This window comes from Oryzias latipes, chromosome 6 (genome assembly GCF_002234675.1).
Source record: "Oryzias latipes chromosome 6, ASM223467v1".
NCBI classification, from domain to species: Eukaryota; Metazoa; Chordata; class Actinopteri; order Beloniformes; family Adrianichthyidae; genus Oryzias; species Oryzias latipes.
The window spans coordinates 4,476,984-4,496,939 of NC_019864.2; the positions used below are offsets into that span (position 1 = coordinate 4,476,984).

General features: G+C 41.6%; 1 protein-coding gene across 2 annotated transcripts in view; it reads right to left on the bottom strand.

The window, feature by feature from the left end:
- Positions 1 to 19,956, bottom strand: part of LOC101169424 (integrin alpha-11) — a 72,394-nt gene that overhangs the window by 32,908 nt on the left and 19,530 nt on the right. For both annotated transcript variants that reach the window (XM_023955519.1, XM_023955518.1), the window contains exons 5-12: positions 18,961 to 19,075; positions 18,732 to 18,859; positions 18,183 to 18,331; positions 17,487 to 17,631; positions 17,224 to 17,389; positions 14,725 to 14,795; positions 8,042 to 8,186; positions 5,354 to 5,502 (exon numbers count right to left, since the gene is read on the bottom strand). In XM_023955519.1, coding sequence (XP_023811287.1) covers positions 5,354 to 5,502; positions 8,042 to 8,186; positions 14,725 to 14,795; positions 17,224 to 17,389; positions 17,487 to 17,631; positions 18,183 to 18,331; positions 18,732 to 18,859; positions 18,961 to 19,075 — 1,068 coding nt within the window. The remainder of the gene's footprint in view (positions 1 to 5,353; positions 5,503 to 8,041; positions 8,187 to 14,724; positions 14,796 to 17,223; positions 17,390 to 17,486; positions 17,632 to 18,182; positions 18,332 to 18,731; positions 18,860 to 18,960; positions 19,076 to 19,956) is intronic.

The following is a 19,956-nucleotide window of genomic DNA, read 5'->3' on the forward strand; positions in this document are numbered from 1 at the left end:
TGCTCTAGAGGAGATCTGCATATAAGAATGGGCCAAAACATCACTGCTCTAGAGGAGATCTGCATGGAAGAATGGGCCAAAATACCAGCGACAGTAGGAAAGGAAAACCTTGTGAAGACTTACAGAAAATGTTTGACTGCTGTATTGAGTACAATATTGAGTATTGAGTAGAACTTTTGTTATTGACCATATACTTATTTTCCACCTTAATTTACAAATAAATTCTTTAAAACCCAGACAATGTGATTTTCTAGATTTCTTTTCTCATTTTGTGTCTCATAGTTGAGGTTTACCTATGATGACATTTACACGTTTCTCATCTTTTTAAGGGAAAGAACTTGAAAATGTTTATCAAAGGGTTGATTTTTATTGATGGGTGTAACAAAGATCTCCTTCGTTACTTTATTAAAGTTATAGGTATGGTACGTGGGCACACAACATTTTAAAAAACAACATTTAAAACAGAAATAAATGTCACATTTTATAGGTTTGAATAAGGGTTTATTGGGGTTTGCATGATTTTATTTTCCTGTGTGGTGTGTAGATGAATTGGCAGCTACCTGGAAGAAAGGAATGTTAGTTTAATTATAATTAGGTTAAGATGTGACTGTAAGATGGACTCACTCGTGTTTGTCTTTTCCAGTGTGCTCCAGCAAAACCCTTCCCCTAGGAACAGAGCTATATTTAAGGTTCCGGGAGAATCTATTCAGAGGCCTGAGGGGGGAGTCATTGTATTTGGGAGATATTTGTTGTTTTAATGTTTCTACTTGATGTTTTAAATTAGAGTAATAAAAATGAATTGGATTTTAGAATTTGTTTAAGGAATTTAGAATAAAGAATTTAGCCGTTTTTATATGAATTGTAGATTTCAGTAAAGGTAAACCTCCCTCCAGGAAGGAGGAGATGGTATGCTTAATTAGTATTTAAACCACCTGTAATTTTAGTGGCGAGTCTCTTGCGTTTGTGAATGTGTTGGACACATAAATATCTTTACTAATTTAACCTGACCTCTGAGAACTTCGTACACTCCCACTGCTCAAAGGCCAGCCGGTGACAATGGGAATTGGTTGCTTTAAAGTGGGCATTGGTAGTATATTTACCTCTAGGTTTTTTGTGTGCAAATCTATTCCAATCTCCCGTGATGATTACTCCCACAGCAGACAATAAAGTGTTAGCCCCCATCATTACCCCCACCCCTCCCACACGCACACACGCACACGCGCACACACACACACACACACACTAGCAGCTGACTAAAGGACTTCCATAATGAGGTAGTTCAACAACAGAGGGGAAGAGGGCTTAGTGATCAGCCCTTGAAGAGGTAAGTCATGGCGTTTCATCTCTGCCCTAAAGTGAAAGGGCGTAAAGACAACTGAGCAGGCGTATTCAGGAACTGAGTGAGTGAACCTTACAACCCCGCAATCGCAATCATAACCGAGCGACCCCCCATTTTACAACTGCACGCCTGCAATACTAACTGAGCGGTGATCCCGCGCGGTCAATTCTCTTTTGCGCCCTCACCAGGATTTACGCTCAGTGTTAAGGGGGCGTTTTTGTCACCAGGGGGGCGGTATTCAGGGGTGTGTTTGTCACTTGGGGGAGGTAACCGTTCTGGTTGATCTGATTGGCCGAAACTTGCATGTCAAGTGCAGCGAGGCAGCGGGGCGGGAATTTCTTTTTGGGGCTTTAATAGAAAAGAAACGGTGGCTGTAACGTTGATTAAAAGGGTAAAAAATGCAGTGATTTTCAGATGATAAAAGCTTACAGCACAAAAAAACCCACTGCACTTTCTTAGCTTGGTCTTGGGTCGTTGGTTTACATTTGAATCCACATTACATCCAACGTTTTTTATGCTATTAAAGCCTCTGACACTAACAAGTTTGACACAAAGAGCCGAAATTTCAAACTGTGATAGTCAAAGAGCCACACCACATACTCACACAAACACATGCAATTAAGGCCATGTTATTTCTCATAACCCCCTCCTCTCCTTGCAATACAACAGCACTGGATTAAACGGGGCCGTTTCAGTTTTGAGTGTTTTTTCTGTATTTAATGTAAACACACATACCGGTGAAACGTGCATGCTGGTGTGTGTTTTAAAAGGTAGTGAGCACAAAACTGAGTTGGTTGTGGTTTATTTTTTCAGTCATCAATCAGCATTTAAAATCCATCAAAGTCCTCATCTTCTGCATCTGAAACAGCTGGGCTACATTTCCATCAAACCTGCCAGCTTCCCTTTCCTCATCATCAGAGTCCGTCTTTTTGCTATGCGGCTCCAAAGAACAGTGAAAGCAGACGCGTCAGCCCCAGCTTAAGTCCTGCAGTCCCAAAGTTTGGTGTAACTCGCCGGCGCTGCGTCCCACTAAAGGGAGTGGAGGATGGACAGCTTTTCACTGTCACCTACTGGAAGTTGCTGCACTCAGCCTCGAGTCGATCTTCCAACACAGGCAACTTCCTTTTCCGCGGAAACTCAGCTGCTGCTGCGTCGTCTTGTCTTGTCTTGTCTGAGTTGATTTTCCAGCGTCTTCACTTGCGAACCATGGATTCATTATTTTAAATTCTCTGGCAGCTGAAGATAAAGTTAAAAAGATCTTCACAGATTCAGACTCAATAACTCTTCTGATAAATGTTCAATTATGTCAGCAAGTATCTCAATCCTTTTGTATTAACACAAAGAGTGAACTGCAAATGCATTACGAAAGAAAAAAGATTGTTTTTTTGCCTTTTAATCAGAATTGTTCGCTTCAAGCTGTGAATGCAGAAAGAGCAGCGAGCCGGCTGCCAAGGGACCGTTAACAAAGTGTAAACTCTGTGAAACACCATTCTGTAAAAATCAATAATCTCACAAAAAAGAATAAATGTCTATATTTTTTATGAACTGGTAATGAAAACTCGTCAGCATATTCGTGTTACAATAAATATTTTGTAGTAAAGTCCATCTTTATTTTGTCTTGTTGCATTTACTTTTTCAAATTTTAATAGATTTGAATCAAGAATAAAGTTATCAGTAGTTATGAAGATACTGAAGCTACTGTTACCAAACCTTCTGTACAGATTAGTCATGACCTTATTGTCATACTAAAATAAAAAATATGTCAATATTTCACTTGTTTTTTTTAGGAATTTTTCATATTTACAAATGGATCAGATTTGGTCAAAAATCCTCAATAGCTCTGAAGATTTTTTTTACATAATCTTTGTTGTAGTAGGAAAATAAGAACATGATTAGTCAGTACAGTAAGTTCTGTGTCAGTAACTACAGCATCTTCAAAGCTATTAAGGATTTTTCACCAAATCTGATCAATTTTTTAATATGAAAAACTCCCAACAATAACAACGTGAATTATGACATAATCTTTATTGCAGTTGGACAATAAGGTCCTGATTAGTCAGTACAGGAGGTTTGGTGACAGAAGCTTTAGTATCTTCAGAGTTATTATTTATGGTATGATTCATATCTCTATTCAATTTCAAAAACTATATGCAATAAAATACAATAGAGATTGACTTTCTCACTAAATTTAGCATAATAATAATAATGATTTAGCATGACTATGCTCACGAGTCTTCATTACCAGTTCATATAAATATAGACATGTATTCACTTTTTAAAATTAACTGATTTTTACAGAATGGTGTTTCACAGGGTACGCACTTTGTTGACGGTCCCTTGGCAGTCGCCTCGCTGCATGTCTGCATTCACTGCTTAGAGCGAACAATTCTGATTAAAAGGCAATAAAAACGATATTTTTTCTTTAAAAATGCTTTTATAGTTCACTCTCTGTGTTAATACAAAAGGATTGAGATACTTGTTGACACATTTGAACGTTTATCAGAAGAGTTATTGAAGCATGAAATCCGAATCTGTGAAGACCTAATTTAACCGAACTGCAGCTGCTCTATTCCCGTGTTCCTCCGCGTAGCTGATAGCTTGCAGTTTAAACTGTGCTTCATAATCGTGTCTCTTTGCATTTCCATGGTTTCCAAAACAATTTTGTTTTGCATTATGCACATATTCGCACCTCTGTACTGGTGGGGGGGGGGGGGGGTGTCTTCTTTCACGTCCTCACCTCTCTCTGTACCGTTCTCATGCTGTTCTTTCCTAGGTCCTCTTTACCAAAGTCACACAACACATTAGGGCAGCTCTGTACATTTTGGAGAAAATGTAAGACTTTCACCTTATGGTTGTGAAAGTACTGTTTTCAGAAACTACGCTAAAAGGCAGAGAGCTGCAAGCAGCTCAAGAGCCGCTTGTTAGCCCCCCCTGCTCTGAAAAATGAAAGTTTCGCCCCGCTGCTTTGCCGGACTTGACATGCAAATTTCAGCCAATCAGATCAACCAGAAAGGTTACCGCCCCCAAGTGAAAAAAACGCCCCCTTAACACTGAGCGTAAATCCTGGTGAGGACGCAAAGAGGTACTGACCGCGCTGGATCACGGCTCAGTTAGAAATGCAGCCGTGCAGTTGTAAAATGCGGGGTCGCTCGGTTAGAATTGCGTCTGCGATGTTGTAAGGTTCCTCACTCAGTTTCTAAATACGCCCGCTCAGTTGTCTTTACGCCCTTTCACTTTATGGCAGAGTTGAAACACCATACTAAGTCCCCAATCATGGCCGGGGACCAGGGCAAACCACCTACCCAAAAGGCCCACCAGCCCTCTTGGGACTTTTGAGCATCACCTACCACTGAACCTAGAGACAAACCGGGCCCACAAATATGGTACCCCCACAAAACCTCAGGGAGGTCATCAGAAAGCTAGTAAGTCCAGCAAAAGACAGAGTCAAAGACCAGGGTACCGAGTCTAAAGGTCCCCCATGTTATGAATTGCTGAGGCATAACAATTTCTTCAGTCTCATTCATAATCACTAACTCCTTCAGTCTCGTAGGTCTCATCTGTCTCAACAGATGTTCAAGAGCTGTTTTTTTTTTAACAAAAGTGCAACATTTTTATTAAACATTTTGATAAAGGGAAATAAAACAAGAATCAAATCTTTCCACTGATCCGGGTTGGAAATGTTTATCTGCTCTGTGATTTGAAAAATTGCTAACACAAGTAAAACTGAACCTTGGTCATTTCCCAGGAAGAAATCTGGGGTGATGCAGTTGGAGGTGGATCTCACCCCTAAAAGCCCACTGGAAGGGTTGATTCCCACAGTAATCTCTGTCTGCTCTCAGACTGCTGCCAATTTAAGATGAGTTCTACATCAGTGTGACTTTATGCAACCAAAAGCAAACATGAATTTTAAAAATATGTTTGTAAAAGTTTAGGGCAAAGTTTTAGCCTGTGTTGAGAAATGGTCAGAGCCAGCACTCAGAATAAACAGTGAACACATTTATTGTGATGTCAGACCTGCTCCCCCAGCAGTGCTCGGAGAATGGTCAGGTTTCCACTGTTCTTCAAGGTGAAGATGATCACCTTGCCGGTGTGGTTGAACCTTGGAGCTCCAGCTACATAGAACTGAGAGCCACGGGAGGAAACCAGTGAACTCACAGAGTAACCTGAAACCAAAAAAATAATAATAATAATTGAAGGAGGGGAGAGGTCATTCATTATTTGCAGATACAGTTGTCCCTTCTCTCTCCACCCAAAGTGGTCTACAGGTTTTAAAGACATTTCCATGTTAGAAATTGTTGCATCACTGTGAGCGTGCTTGTAACATGGAGTAGGTCATGTTTTCACAGCTGCATTGATGGTGAATCCTGTCAAACCTAGAATTCTACAATTGAGTTCAAGATCCTCCTGTTAACCTATAAGGCCGTACACGGTATGCCCCCATCCTTTATCAAAGACCTCATAGTCCCTTACCACCCAAACAGAACACTTCGCTTAGAAAATGCAGGACTGCTTGTGGTTCCTAGAATTAGTAAAAGTACGGTTGGAGGTAGAGCGTTTAGCCACCAAGCCCCTGTCTTATGGAATAAACTCCCAGCTCATATAAGAGAGGCCGACTCAGTTTCTACATTCAAAGTTAGACTTAAATTATTCCTTTTTGGACAGGCTTACTGCCAGACCAGCTAGTATTCAGAGAATATTTAACTTACTGTCAATATGTTTAAATTACATTTAATTACAATTAGTTGTCAGTAGGCTGCTAGAAGTTGAAGCTGGAGTAACTTTGATGCACTGGGGTTCTGTCCTCTTTTCTCATCTACTTCTACCCTCATTTATTCTTGATCATTATTCATCATTTAGTTCTCCATGCCTCTGTTTGGTGCAGTGCGATTCATGTATTGTCCCTCTTTCCCTCTCCACTCTGGGGTAGGGGGAGTGCTTCCAGATTCCAGTTGGCTCATCTCTGCTCTTGTACCTTGTCTCTGGCTCGCCTCTACTACTGCTTCTACACCTGGCTGTGGATCCTGTCTCTGGCTCGTCTGGCGCCCCCAGCCAGCCCCCACTCCATCTGGATGAAGCTCATCTACTGGACTATTTAAACATGTAGTTGTAGTTAGATAAGTTAATTCTTCTCTATGAGTTCTGGTAAATCGCCTGTCGGTCCTGGGGGAGGATCCCTCCTTCATGTGGACACCCCTGAGGTTTCTTCATTTTTTCCGAATTCCGTTTTTTTTTTAGTTTTTCCTTACCAGGAAGGAGGGTCTAAGGCAGGGGTCGGGAACCTATGGCTCGCGAGCCATATATGGCTCTTTTGATGGTCGCATGTGGCTCGCAGACAAATCTTTAATTATAATTTTTTTTTCATTAGTCCAGTCCTTCTCGGGCGCGATGCGATGCCAGAGGCGCGCAGTAGTAGCGGTGCTTGGAGAAAAAAATCTGCGCAGGCACTATCAGTTTACTATTATCTATTATTTCACAGAGTTTGTACCAGCCGGAAACCTGTGAATTGCCGTGCCTAAAACTGCGCGCTCCCGTCTCTGAGAAAGAGCGCGCAGTTGCGGGGACGGGATGTGTGAGGGAGAAAGCAGAGGGTGGGGCTGAGGTGTTGTGGGGACAGGCCGCAGGTGAATCGCGGAGGGATTGTAAAAACGTAAAACCCGCTGTCCGTCTCTCACTGCAGCGTGTGAGTGTGTGTTTGGCTCCCCGTCTTTCTCACATCTACAGAACATTCATCCCAACCAACGATCACGTTTAAAGTCTCAACGCCTGCATGAAGCAGAAACTCACCACGGATCAACTTGACTACTAAATCATCAGCAAAACTACCACGAGAAATACTCACCATTTATTGGCAACAGCATAACAATGTTATTAAAAAAGAATCCACAGACTTATTGTACTTTAAAAATGTTGAAATTACATCAAATGCACACATTCACTTGTATGTTTAGTTTTAAACATATCGTTGCTTACTGACTTGGACTGGGTGGCTGTTGGGCCGTGTTAAAGATTCTGCAGTTCAATGAACGCATCAAGCAGAGATCTGATTGGCTCTCAGTTCTGTCGCTCAGCCTGTTGTTAGGTAATTTGGACCAATGGGGTTCAGCTATGGGCCAAATAAGGGAAATGGGAGCGGGAGAGGGGGAATATAAAGTTGGGAGAAGCGCTCTCTCTCGTCTCGGCGGGAGAGATTGAGGAGTTGCTGAATTAATTGTACGGCGTTTGTTGCGGTCTGCAGTAACCAGAATGAAGAACCTTAAAATAAGTTAAGTCTCCGTGCTTCAGTGTGGGAAAGGTACGCTTCAATATTGTATGGCTCTTTCGAAATTACTTTTAAAAATATGTGGCGTTTATGGCTCTCTCGGCCAAAAAGGTTCCCGACCCCTGGTCTAAGGGCAGGGATGCCAGTTTGGCTTAGTCTGTTTAGTTGGTTCTATTTAGTATTTTCCTATTGAATTCTAAGTATTCATGATCCTTTTGATTTTATGTTCACTTTACAATTAGCGCTACGAAGCCCATTGAGACGACTGTTGTTGTGATTTTAGGCTATATAAATAAATTTGAATTGAATTGAAAATCTTAAAGAGGTTACTATTACATTGTCTCACTCAGATTTATGAAAAAAAAAGTTCAAAAACAATAGAAAAACTGTCTTTGTGTAGTAAAGTACAAAGGAAGACGGATAAAATAACATCTTGCACTTACCCAGGTAGGCTGCATGGTTTTTCAGAGCCTCTGGAAACTCTTCTTGGTAGGAAGATTTAGGTGGAATAACTTTACCGAGTTTGGTTTCCTTCAACACAGCACCATTCCAGTCGTAGGCACCAACAGCACCAAGCAGAACACCATCCTAAAAAGACATTCTGAGTAAGCTTGGACTGAAGAAATTCTGATACAACAGCATATAGTAAATGGAAGCTCCAGGAGCATTGACTGGTATAGGTGTTTTTCATTAAAACTGGGATCCAAATAGAAATATTCAGATTTTCATCGAGACAATAATAAAAAATTCATCTAGCTACCTCAAGCTAACCTCACTGTCACTGTCAATCACAGATCAAGACCACATTTCCCTCGCTGAGCCCGTCTCCCCAGCCCCACCCCTTTATTTGCAGTTTTTAAATCTAGGTTGGGAGTGGAGTCAGCCTTCTTCCACCATTTCGGAGATTCTGGGGTTGAAGAGAGCTACCTCACAGCAGTGACGTGCGGTCAGGTGAGGCAAGTGAGGCACAGCCTCTCCTGTCATAATCGTGATAGAATAGAAAAAGGTAAATCAAGTAAATATTATTTTCCACTGATTTGTGTTAAATATACATTTTCAGTCAACTCAACAAGTTTTCCACAGTTTCTGAGGTTAAAATCACAGAATTTGAGTGTTGTGATCACAGACGGAGCTAAAACTCCAGGTGAGGCTCTGAAGCGATGTGCCTTATGTCTGACTGCAGGACTCAATGTTAACAGAGACGTGCGGTGGAAGGCCTGCTATAGACCCGCAGGAAAGGCTTCAGGTGAGGCATGCCTCACCAGCAGGGGGCAGACGTGAGCTGACAGCTGTTTTGTAGCTACACTGCTGCCGTAGAAACAGAACAGACTAAAGACGTCTTTCTCCATTGAGAGGGAGAAACTCATATAAACTAAAGGAAAATATCGGCGCAATGACTCAAAAAGTAAGGCCAAACATGTTTTCAATGTTCATTTTTTGAAAATAACATGGGAGTAAGTGGAAAAAAATGTGAGTAAAATCATTTCTTTTATTTTTATGATCATTTTCACAGACAACATATGATAACTGATTAAAGCTCCAGAATTAGAAGTTGGAAAAATACCAGAAATAGTTACTGAGGGTCAAATGTGTGCTGAACACATCTGTATACTTTAATTTATACACAAGAAGAGTGTTCTATCCATGTCTATAAAATAAATATTCTCTGTAGGACAAATATTTTCTTGTGTATCATGTATGCTGTTAGCTGCTGTTGGATGAATGGTGAAATATTTAGTTCTTTCATTGTAAATCTGACTCCAGAGGAGTCGGTGCCTCACCAGTCATCAACCTCACCGCACACTGCTTCACACAGAATATTTCCAGACTCCAGAAGAGAGTCCAGGAAAACGTCTCGCTGACCAGCCAGCTACAAACCCTCGCCGCTGAGCTGGAAGGCAAGAAGAATCTGAGAGAAACCTTCGCTGGACTCTCCCAGACAAAGAAATCTGCCACCAAACTCACCAAGAAGCTGGGAAAGGACTTGTAACGTGTCAGCAAGAAAATCCAAGAACAAAAACCTCTGGAGGACCGCTGCGAGAACCAACAGCAAAAAGTCCATCTCCTGACAGAGACCAACACCACCCTCAAGGACACTCTTCAGGAACTCCAGATGAGAGTTCGGGATCCTGAAGAGTTATCTATCGAGTTCATCAAAGTCAAGCTCATGGCCATAGCTCTCAATCAGGAGAACACTGATCTACAGAAAGAGGTTGACAGGGTCCAAACCACCATCGTGGCCCTTGAACATCTGGAACTTCAGCTCAAAGACGAGAAGGATCGCCTTCAAACCCTGTGTGATAGAAACACCGTCCTCCAGAACCAGCTAATAGACCTCCAAAGACATTGTGAGGAGAGGAGGCAGCAGCAGAACAACAACATGCCTCCATCCTCACACAAACCAAGTCTCTGGAGGACGAGAACTCCAGCCTTGACTCTGAAATTCTCAAACTGACTGTGCAGTACCAGACGATGAAACCTTGGGTTCAACAGTACCAGGACATTACCACCAATCTTAAGGACTGAGACACAACAATGCTGAACTCCTGAAGAAATTGGACAGTCAACTGAAAAACAACTCTACCAACTGGAACAAGAATACCATCAAGCCAAATGTCACACTCACACTGTGGAACAACAAAATGGATATTTCACCAAAGAAATTAAAGACAGGAGAACCTCAAAAATATCAAAGATTTGAAGGAAATATTTGCTGCAACAAATGCTGAACAGCAAACTGTCTCCGAACAAAACAGAGTCCTCACCTCTGAGTTATCAACTGTAAAAGTCAAGCTACACAAGGAAAGGGCACACATCCGCCAAAACTTTGGTGTTTCTGCAGATGAGCTGGATCAGAAATACAGGGAAGAATCTGATTTGTTCCAGCCTCTGCAGAAACAAAACGCCACCTTGAAAGAACAGCTGATAGAGCTGGAGAAAATGTATGAGAGACGCTGAGGTGGTCTACGACCTTTGATAAGCAAACCTTAGGCAGCCATGATTTAAAAAAAAAAAAGGTTTATATATAAGAATTATATAATTATATAAATATTGATTCTATATATAACATATATAAAAATTATATAATAATAATAATAATAATAATAATAATATATTAATTATATAACACAACTGTCCTGTTGTGTTGCCCTTTAACAAGAATGTCTTGGTATAGACCAGGGGTCTGCAGCCTTTCCCTCTCAAAGAGCCATTTGGATCAGTTTCCCACAGAAATGAAAAGACGGAGCAGCAACAGTCTTTGTCAACGGCATCACTGGTTTTTAAAGTTCTAGAGTAGATGGTCTTTTTTTTGATCCTCTGTCATTTATTGGGTTCAGATGAGAACTATTTCATTAGAGGCCACAAAACCAGCAATTATGTTGTAATGAACCAGCAGTTAATCAGCTTCAACTGTTTTTCTCATCTGGATCAGGAGGTTTTTGGAAAAACGGCGTGTTTATTCTGGGATGTCTCGCCACATTTGAGACTTTGTTGTTTGTTAATTCCTGGTTACATATGAATCCTTCTGGTAAAGTCGTTGAAAGCAAACAAATCTGTTCAGGTGTCATTAAATGTACTGTTTTCTTCAGGAACGTCCATTTTCTTAAAGTTCTCCATCCTAGTCCTACCTGGGTCAGAACATTGTTGGGATTACACGCCGGCTGGAGTCGTGGCGGTGAGGCAGGTCGATGATCACACAGAACTTTACTTAGAAAATGTCTACATTTAGATTTGATTTAATCTTAATTCTCAGCCCGTTAGGTTTTAATCTGTTTATTCAAATTATTGATATGAATCTTTCCTGTTGTGACAAAGCCACATAAATGTATCATGTTTTCTGTATTTTACACCCCATGAGGTGAAGAGGTCCTATGTTTTCCTTTTATTTTAGTGAATGTGTGTATTTTGGGTTTTTGTGTACCGGGGATGCCGCTGACGTCACTCCTCACAGCTGATGCGATCAGCTGGGGTGCGTTAACACACGGAATGGTTTCCGGGTTAAAAAGGAACAGACAAGGTGGGCTGGAAGCCTAAGGAGAGTTCAAACTCTGACAAGACGGAAAGGGAGATTAAGAGGGCCCTTCCAACAGCAAGCACGCACGGAATACCCCGGAAACCGACCATCGGGAGTCACAGAGGAGGCGGCCGTGGTGCAGCGGTAGGGCGGTCGACCCATGATCGTAAGATTGCAGGTTCGATTCCCGCCTTGCACGCCCATGAGTCGAAGTGTCCTTGGGCAAGACACTGAACCCCACCTTGCCTCTGGGGGTAGGCGGGCGCCTGTGTTTGGCAGCGGAGCCGCCACCAGTGTGTGAATGTGTGTGTGAATGGGCGTGTGACTGGGTGAATGGGTCTGTGACTGTAAAGCGCTTTGTCCTTGTAGGAAGAAAGGCGCTATATAAGTATACGCCATTTACCATTTACCATCTGACGCGGACCTTTCCAAATTCTGCCACGGGGATTATTATTAATTTCTTTTGGGGAAGGACGTGGCTGGAAAGTGACCAAGAGAAAAATGAGACTCCCTGACGTTAACCCGAAGGACGGGGTTGAGATCATTCCATTTTTTCTGTTTCTTTTGACTTTGGGAGGAATTTACACGCACACAGGTGGGAGTCGCTAGACGGACAATAGGGAATCATCGTAAACGCGTGCACGGACCTATAATGTAATCGGGAGCGCGATTCATGGAGTGTGACTGGGTTCAATGAAATTATGATGATGAATACAGTTCATTTGTTCATTTGTGTTCCATAGTCAATCCACGACAATAATCTTAAGACTCTAAATGAACTGTAGAGTGTTACACTGTTTACTGCTGACTGTAGTCGTCAGCAGAGGGGAGCCGCTCCATGACCAGCAGCTCGCCTGGTTCTGACCCGCTCCATGACCAGCAGCTCGCCTGGTTCTGACCCGCTTCATGACCAGCAGCTCGCCTGGTTCTGACCCGCTTTATGACCAGCAGCTCGCCTGGTTCTGACCCGCTCCAGGGACCAGCAGCTCGCCTGGTTCCAGACCCGCTCCAGGGATCAGCAGCTCGGCTGGTTCTGACCCGCTTCATGACCAGCAGCTCGCTTGGTTCTGACCCGCTCCATGACCAGCAGCTCGCCTGGTTCTGACCCGCTTCATGACCAGCAGCTCGCCTGGTTCTGACCCGCTCCAGGGACCAGCAGCTCGCCTGGTTCCAGACCCGCTCCAGGGATCAGCAGCTCGGCTGGTTCTGACCCGCTTCATGACCAGCAGCTCGGCTGGTTCCAGACCCGCTCCAGGGATCAGCAGCTCACCTGGTTCTGACCCACTCCAGGGAGTGGGTCAGAACCCGCTCCTGGTTCTGACCTGCTCCCAAAAACACAACCACTGGTGGACAGTCGGCCTGAAGAGGTTCTGCATGATGAGGCTTTGATTCACTTCTCATTGTTTTTTTAGAAGAACTTTCCATCCCATAATAGTTTACAGACACGCCCCCTCTGGTGTGGATGAACAATATTTTGTAATAAAATAGAAGGGGAATTACAAACGATTTATTGTTTTGTTTTGCAAAGATGAATTTATTTCCAGCTTTATGAAAAGTTATATTATTTCCTTGTTTCTGAATGTGTTGATTCTTATGTAATGACAGAAAGGGGAGGTCACTTTTCAACATTTGAGTAGATTTCAATCCAAAAGGTATATTACTTTTAATCAAGTAATTAATTAGATGCCTACTTACTTGAGTACCATCATGCTAAAGTAACACTACCTTTACTTGATTGAAATGTCTGAATACTCTACCCACCTTTGTGTACACGGTTGGGCCATTTTACAAGACCCATAACATGATGAACACTAACTAACATTCAAAAAGCTACTTTTAGAGAAAATAGCAATAAAGTCTATTTACTGTGCAGTAAAACACGGTGATAGGTGAGTCCACCTACAGGTGAGCCACTTTGTGAATTGGAAAGAGTAAAACCAATGTAAAAAGTCATTCAGTAAGAAAAATGAAAACATCGGTGTGTATCATTCACCACTCCTCCCCAAGGTGTGCTCCCCAGGGCATCCTGCAGCTTGCCTTGGGCTCATTACAGGACATTCTGACTAAATTCAGGCCAGAATGACAAATTCAAGCTGAATGGTTTCAACACTTCCTAACTACCGGTTCATCTTATGACAGAGGTTTCAGTTTTCTTTGTGTTTGTCTTCGCTGTCCTTTCAGACACCAACTGGTAACAGGAGATGGCCACCCATGCCAAGTCTGGTTCTGCTGAAGATGCTCTTCTCATTTTTGTCTCCATGGAAGTTTTCTCACGGACCCCTCAGTAGCAGAATAACACCAAAAATCAATTGATGTCATCCGTTTGTCTTCTATTAAAATACAATTGAGACAAATTGGCCTCACTGAAATTGACTAGACTGAATTGGATTACAATGATCTGGAATCAAATGGATTATAGCAGTGGTCCCCAACCCCCAAGCCACGGCTGGTACCGGTCCGTGGGTCATTTGGTACCAGGCCGCACAGACAGAATAAAAAACGGACACGACTTCCATTTTATTTTGGAATCTGAAAGATGTTTTATTTTGAAAAATTGCCAGATTCTCTGTTGCATCCATCTATGTCTATGGCGCTCTTCTCGGTCACGTGATTATGTTAGCGCTAAATAAATCCCAGGAGCTAGCAAAATGAGTAAAAAACAAACCTTCTTTGGAAAGTTTCTTTGCCAAGAGGAAAACGCCCCTCCAGGAAACAGAAGAGGAGCCTTTGACTTCCCAAAAAATAAAGCTACATTTAATAGACAGTACTTCATTTTTGCTCCATGGGTGTAGGAAGGGAGAGGAGGATGACATCTGTGCCATGTACCATGACATGCACGTCAAAATAAAAGCTCAGAGTTCATCTTATCACATCTCTGTTCCTCCTTCAGCGTAGCGTTGCTACAATAATCGTCCGCCACATCAGAAAGACCGTTGTGTAAAAACGGGATCTGACGTCAAATCGGTCTGCGGTGTTAAAAAGGTTGGGGACCACTGGATTATAGCAATGAAAAGTTTCGTTTTTTGTTCGTTGTTTTTTTGTGTATTACCACATGAACTGGGACTCTGTGAGTAAAATGAATTGAAAACTTTGTCATTCTATCCCACTTACTTTGACTAAATGTGAGGAGAAACCAGCTTGAGCCATCTGCAGACCAAACCCTTGACCTTTAGTGCTGGTCCCTGAAATCAAGCAGAAACCAGCTTTAGTACATTTTTTAGTACACTAAATCTCTTTGGCATTTATGAATAAAAAAAAACCTGTGTCAATCAGAACAAGGAAGTGAAGACTTTAACCACTTCTGATTGGTCAGACTGATGACGTGTGATTAAGCCTCCAAGAATGATTGGTGGAGACAGTTAAAGGGGCGGGACTTTTCAGAAAACAGTTCTAGCTGTAGCTAAATCGCAGTAACGTCATTCTTATCAAAATGTCTTTAATAGAATCAAATAAACAAAGAAAAAAGTATTTTATGATCTTTCATATTTCTAACTACTCAGTGTTTTATCAGGGCCTGTTTGGATGAACACAGAGCTGATATCCTGGAGATGATGAATGTTTTTAGATCAGTGAATGGGACATTTCTCACGGCACACTAGTGTGCGCCGCGGCACACCAGTTGAAAAACACTGACGTAGACCAGTGAGGGGCCCGCCCCTTCCAGGAAGTGTCTATGCTGTCAGCCCCGCCCCCAGGCTAACAGACACACACTTTCTCCAAGGAGCTAACGGTATTCGGCTAAACTCTGCGGATCCATCTTTGTTGAGATGTTGTTTGACTTCGTTAGTGAAACACAGACACGCTGCTGAGGCTGACTCTAGATTGACGTTATGAAATAGGTGACGCCCACAAGGAGAGAAAGGCGGAGCCTCAGAGATCCAGTCGTCTTACTTCTGGGTTGGAAACAAGCCCATTAAAATAACTCATATTTAATAAAAAATGTTCTTCTTTAGTTTGCCACAGGTAGTATATTATTATATACATGGATATTGTTTACTATACAAGGCTTAGGAATAGCATGGTTTAAGTCTTCTTTTGGTTAATTTTACTCAATGATGAAAGGTTTCTTTTTTGTCATTCTTTTTGGTCTAAACTAATTTGGTTCCAAGAAATTCTTTAAAGGAACTTTTCTGTCTTGACATACTGTTAGAGTTGTGGCTGATAATAACCAGCACATGTTTGAAAATATTGGCACATCATGGTATTAGCGCTTAGCTAGTTTATTAGTGTTTTTAATTCATCGGTCACTTCAGTTTTTATTTCCATTCCATGTCATTGTTTATGTGGTCTTCTCAGGGATTTACTGAGAGGATCCAAAGAACCCTCAAACTGGAAATAGTTGATGCTCACCAAGCAGGAGAAGGATGTAAGAAGATAGCAAAGTCTTTCTGATGCCAGTAACCTCTGTTTGGAATGTAATTAAGAAACGACAGGGAACAGGAACAGTGGAAGTTAAAGCAAGATCTGGAAGAGCAAGAAAAATCTCAGAGCAGCTCACAGGATAGTGAAAAAAAAATTCAAAGCCACGTTTGAGTGCAGGATCCCTCCAGAAAGACCTGGTAGACTCTGGATCAGTGTTCTACTGTGACGATGTCCTTGTATGGTCTTCATGGAGAAGTCATCAAAAGAAAACCTCTTCTACGTCCTCACCACAAAATGCAATGTTTGAAGTTCACAAATGAACATAGAAACAAGCCTGATGCATTTTGGAAACAAGTTCTGTGGACAGACAGAGTTAAAATGGAACTTTCTGAGCAAAAATGGAATTTGGAGAAGAAAGGGCTCAGAGTTTCAAAATAAGAACCTCTGTCCAACTGCTAAGCATGGGGTAGGAGCAATCATGCTTTGGGGTTGGATTGGAGCCTGCGGCACAGGTAAGTAGGAAGAAGAATGGGTTCAACAACATTTCAGCAAAGTTTGGATGTTAACTTGATGGCATCTGTGAAAAAGCTGAAGATGAAGAGAAAATGGCTTCTAGAAATGACTAATGATCCTGAACACTCCTCAAATCCACGCTGGCACACATTAAGATGCAGAAACGGAAGGTTTTGCCATGGCCTTCCCAATCACACGACCTCAACGTGATTGAAAATCTATGGATAGACCTGAAAAGAGCAGTGTGTAACAGACGTTCCAGAAGCCCAAAGAACTGGAAGACTTTTGGAAAGAAGAAGGGATGAAGATACCTCAAACAAGAATTGACTCTTAGCTGGCTACTAAAAGCCTTTACAAGCTGCAGTACTTCCCAAAGGGGGGCAGTACCAGGTACTAAATCTGCAGGTAGCCCAAACTTTTACACACCCTTTTATTTTAATTTCTGTTATTTTGAAATGGTAAATGATGGAAATAAAGCCTTTTTTTTTACATATTACAAGAATGTTTTATCTGTAATCTGTTGCCTTTTTAAAACATTCCAGCTTTCTTTGGCTTCTTTAAACACAAAAATAAAACGGTCAAACTTTTGATTCCCAAAGTAGTTAATAAGCTCCTTCTTTGTATAATCTTTTTCCTGCCTTGCTGCATGTTGTTAACACCCTTTTTTCTTTTACTATCATGCTACCTGCTGAGATTCTTTAACCACTAATGCATAAAAATGTTATCAAGGTACACCTTCAAGAGAGAAGATCCTTTCTCCCAGGGCATCCACAATCTCCTTTAGTGCAGACTCCTCAGTGACCTTAAAGAGGTGTTTCTCATCAGGGTCACTGGCAATAAACTTGATTTCCTCCAGAAATGCTTTAGGGTCAATTCCTCTGCGGTTGTAGTAGCCAAGTACCTGAAAATGCCACATGGAGAACAAGGTGAGAGTCACAGCTTGCGAATGTGGCACAGGTCACACTCCATTTGGAGTTTAAAAATAAGGTACTACTCACAGCGATGGCATACATGGTGATGTTATCGTTTTTGCTGTTATTGACAGCATCAACAAGTTCTATACTGTCGTGGGATTCACCATCTGTTATCACAATCATCACCTTCTGTGCTCCCGGCCTGCCGCCTCGCTGGAATGCTTCTGACCTGCATGAGAAAACACAAGACGCTCTGTGATTCAGATGTTTGCTTTGTGTCAAATCCCTCTGTTGTGGTCCCACAACTTCGTTTGACTTCTGTTCAGAGCTCTACTAATCCTGGATCGCTCAGACCACAGCAGATATAAACATTTTAAAACATTTAAAACTGCAGCAAAGCTAGAAATCAGGAGCAGCTGATCTGCTTGTTTTCTGGTTATCCTAGCTGTACTCTCTGTTGATCATGTGGATCGGGGCGGTTTTGTCAATCAAAAGGAAAATCGCAATCACATCTCTTAGTCATTTACACAAATACAGTCAATTGTAGTTTACCACTGATCATTTCTTACAAATTGTGCTGTTACTAAGAGATCACCTAAAAGGTCAAAATGACATGTTTCCAAAAACTATGTTTCTATTCTCAGTGAAACGTTTCATGGCCAGTGTTGGCTCAACAGCCCAGTCCAAGGGCAGAGCAATCATGTAGGCAGATTTTTGGCTGATCCCGAAAACTGTCTTTTACAGAGTTCCAGAGTTGACCACATTGTGTTCATGACGTACCGAGCCACGTTGATAGCTAGCGCAGTCCTTGTCTCATATCCTCCACGCTGGTCAATGTTCCTGACAGCCTCCACTACAGTGTCTACTGTCTGGTATTCACCCAAACTGAACTCGTGGACCACTGTGGAGCCATACTGAACAACCCCAACCTGGAACCGAAACAGTGCAATCCAAATCAGAATAAAAAAAAAAAAAATTCCAATCCAATCCCCTTTTTCACAGCACCTCTGCAACAACTGTGGGAGAGTAGCCCTGGAAGGCTGGTTTTCTCTCTCAGGCTCAGACAGTTTTCACTGATAAAACAAGCTCCATCTGTCAAATAGACACTTTCTTTTTCTAAATGGCCATGCCAAAGGAAATTCAGCAAAAGACAAAGCCCAAACAATTTACTGATGAAAAACTGTGCCTCTTGTCAATGTGCATTTTGTTGCAACAACAAAACTCTACAAAACTGCAGGGGACAACATTTTTACTCAGGTGACTTAAAGGCTCAAGGTCACCAAAGCTTTTAAGGAGAGATAGGTAGCTTTAACATAAAGAAAGACAGACCTGTGTCTGATCTGGGCCGATGTGAAACTTGTGCAAGACGTTTGTGATAAAGTCCTGGACTTCGTACCACGGGTAGATGGAGTTTGAACCATCCAAAACAATGACAATGTCCATGAATGTTTCACATCCTGTGGGAAAGACAGACAAAGTTATAACTAAACAAATGAGGATGGATATATGGATGGATGGATGGATGAAAGAGTGGATGAATGAATAGATGGATGAGTACTTTGGAGGGCAGGTGCGAAGGTATGGGTGGCTTTGAAATTGCGGTTGGCTCTGGTGCACAATCCGGTGCTGTAGAGAGAACTTCCACATTCATGAGACCAGAGAGGACCACAGGTCTGAGGATAAATTGACACAAAGCTCTAAGTATGAAAGAACTTGTAAATCCCTTTGAGGCATCATTGTTCTGTTCTTCTATTGTCAACCCTTTAAACCCCTGAGCTGTAGCCCTAGTGTTAACATTGAAGTTTCAAGTTTATTTGCTTCTTCAAATATAACAGTTTTTAATACTTTTACACAATCATCAACATTTAACATAAGGGACTAGGCATTGTGCCTTTCAAAGCCTACCTAAGATTCGATTTTTACAGAAACAAAACTTTACATCAAGTTGACAAATATGCTACAAACATAGAATCAAAATACTTAGCCAAATACATACTATCTGTACATATACACACATGCGCGCGCACACCTACTCAAACCCACGTGCACATTTATATATAAACTCGTGCAAATATACATATTTACTAATACCAAATTAAATTTCACTACTATCGACCAATTATTTGAAATTTTATAAGAAACCTACATTTTTTAGCAGTATTAACTTATTTAATATTTTTATGCAGACCATTTAAAGGTTAGTTTCAAAACCAGATGGACATCTCCATTTGTTTTTACACTGCATGATTCAAACATAAAAATACTTCTTAAACTATATTGCTTCACTAATTACTCTTTCGACAAGCGTAACTCTTCAACCATTTATGCAAGTAATGTAATTCCAGCAAGTGGTGAAATGGAAAAAAGAAGCCATCAGCTGATGCGCTACATGTAAAGTAGTGAAGTGTTTATGTAATCAGCGTAAATCAGCTGATTCTGATGCAGAGAAAAGTGGCTTTCCGCTTTAATGCAACACTTTACTGATGTAAGTGTTTACCGACTTAACTAGTGTATATCAGTGCAAAGCCTACATAATAAGTTGCTTTTGTCTGCA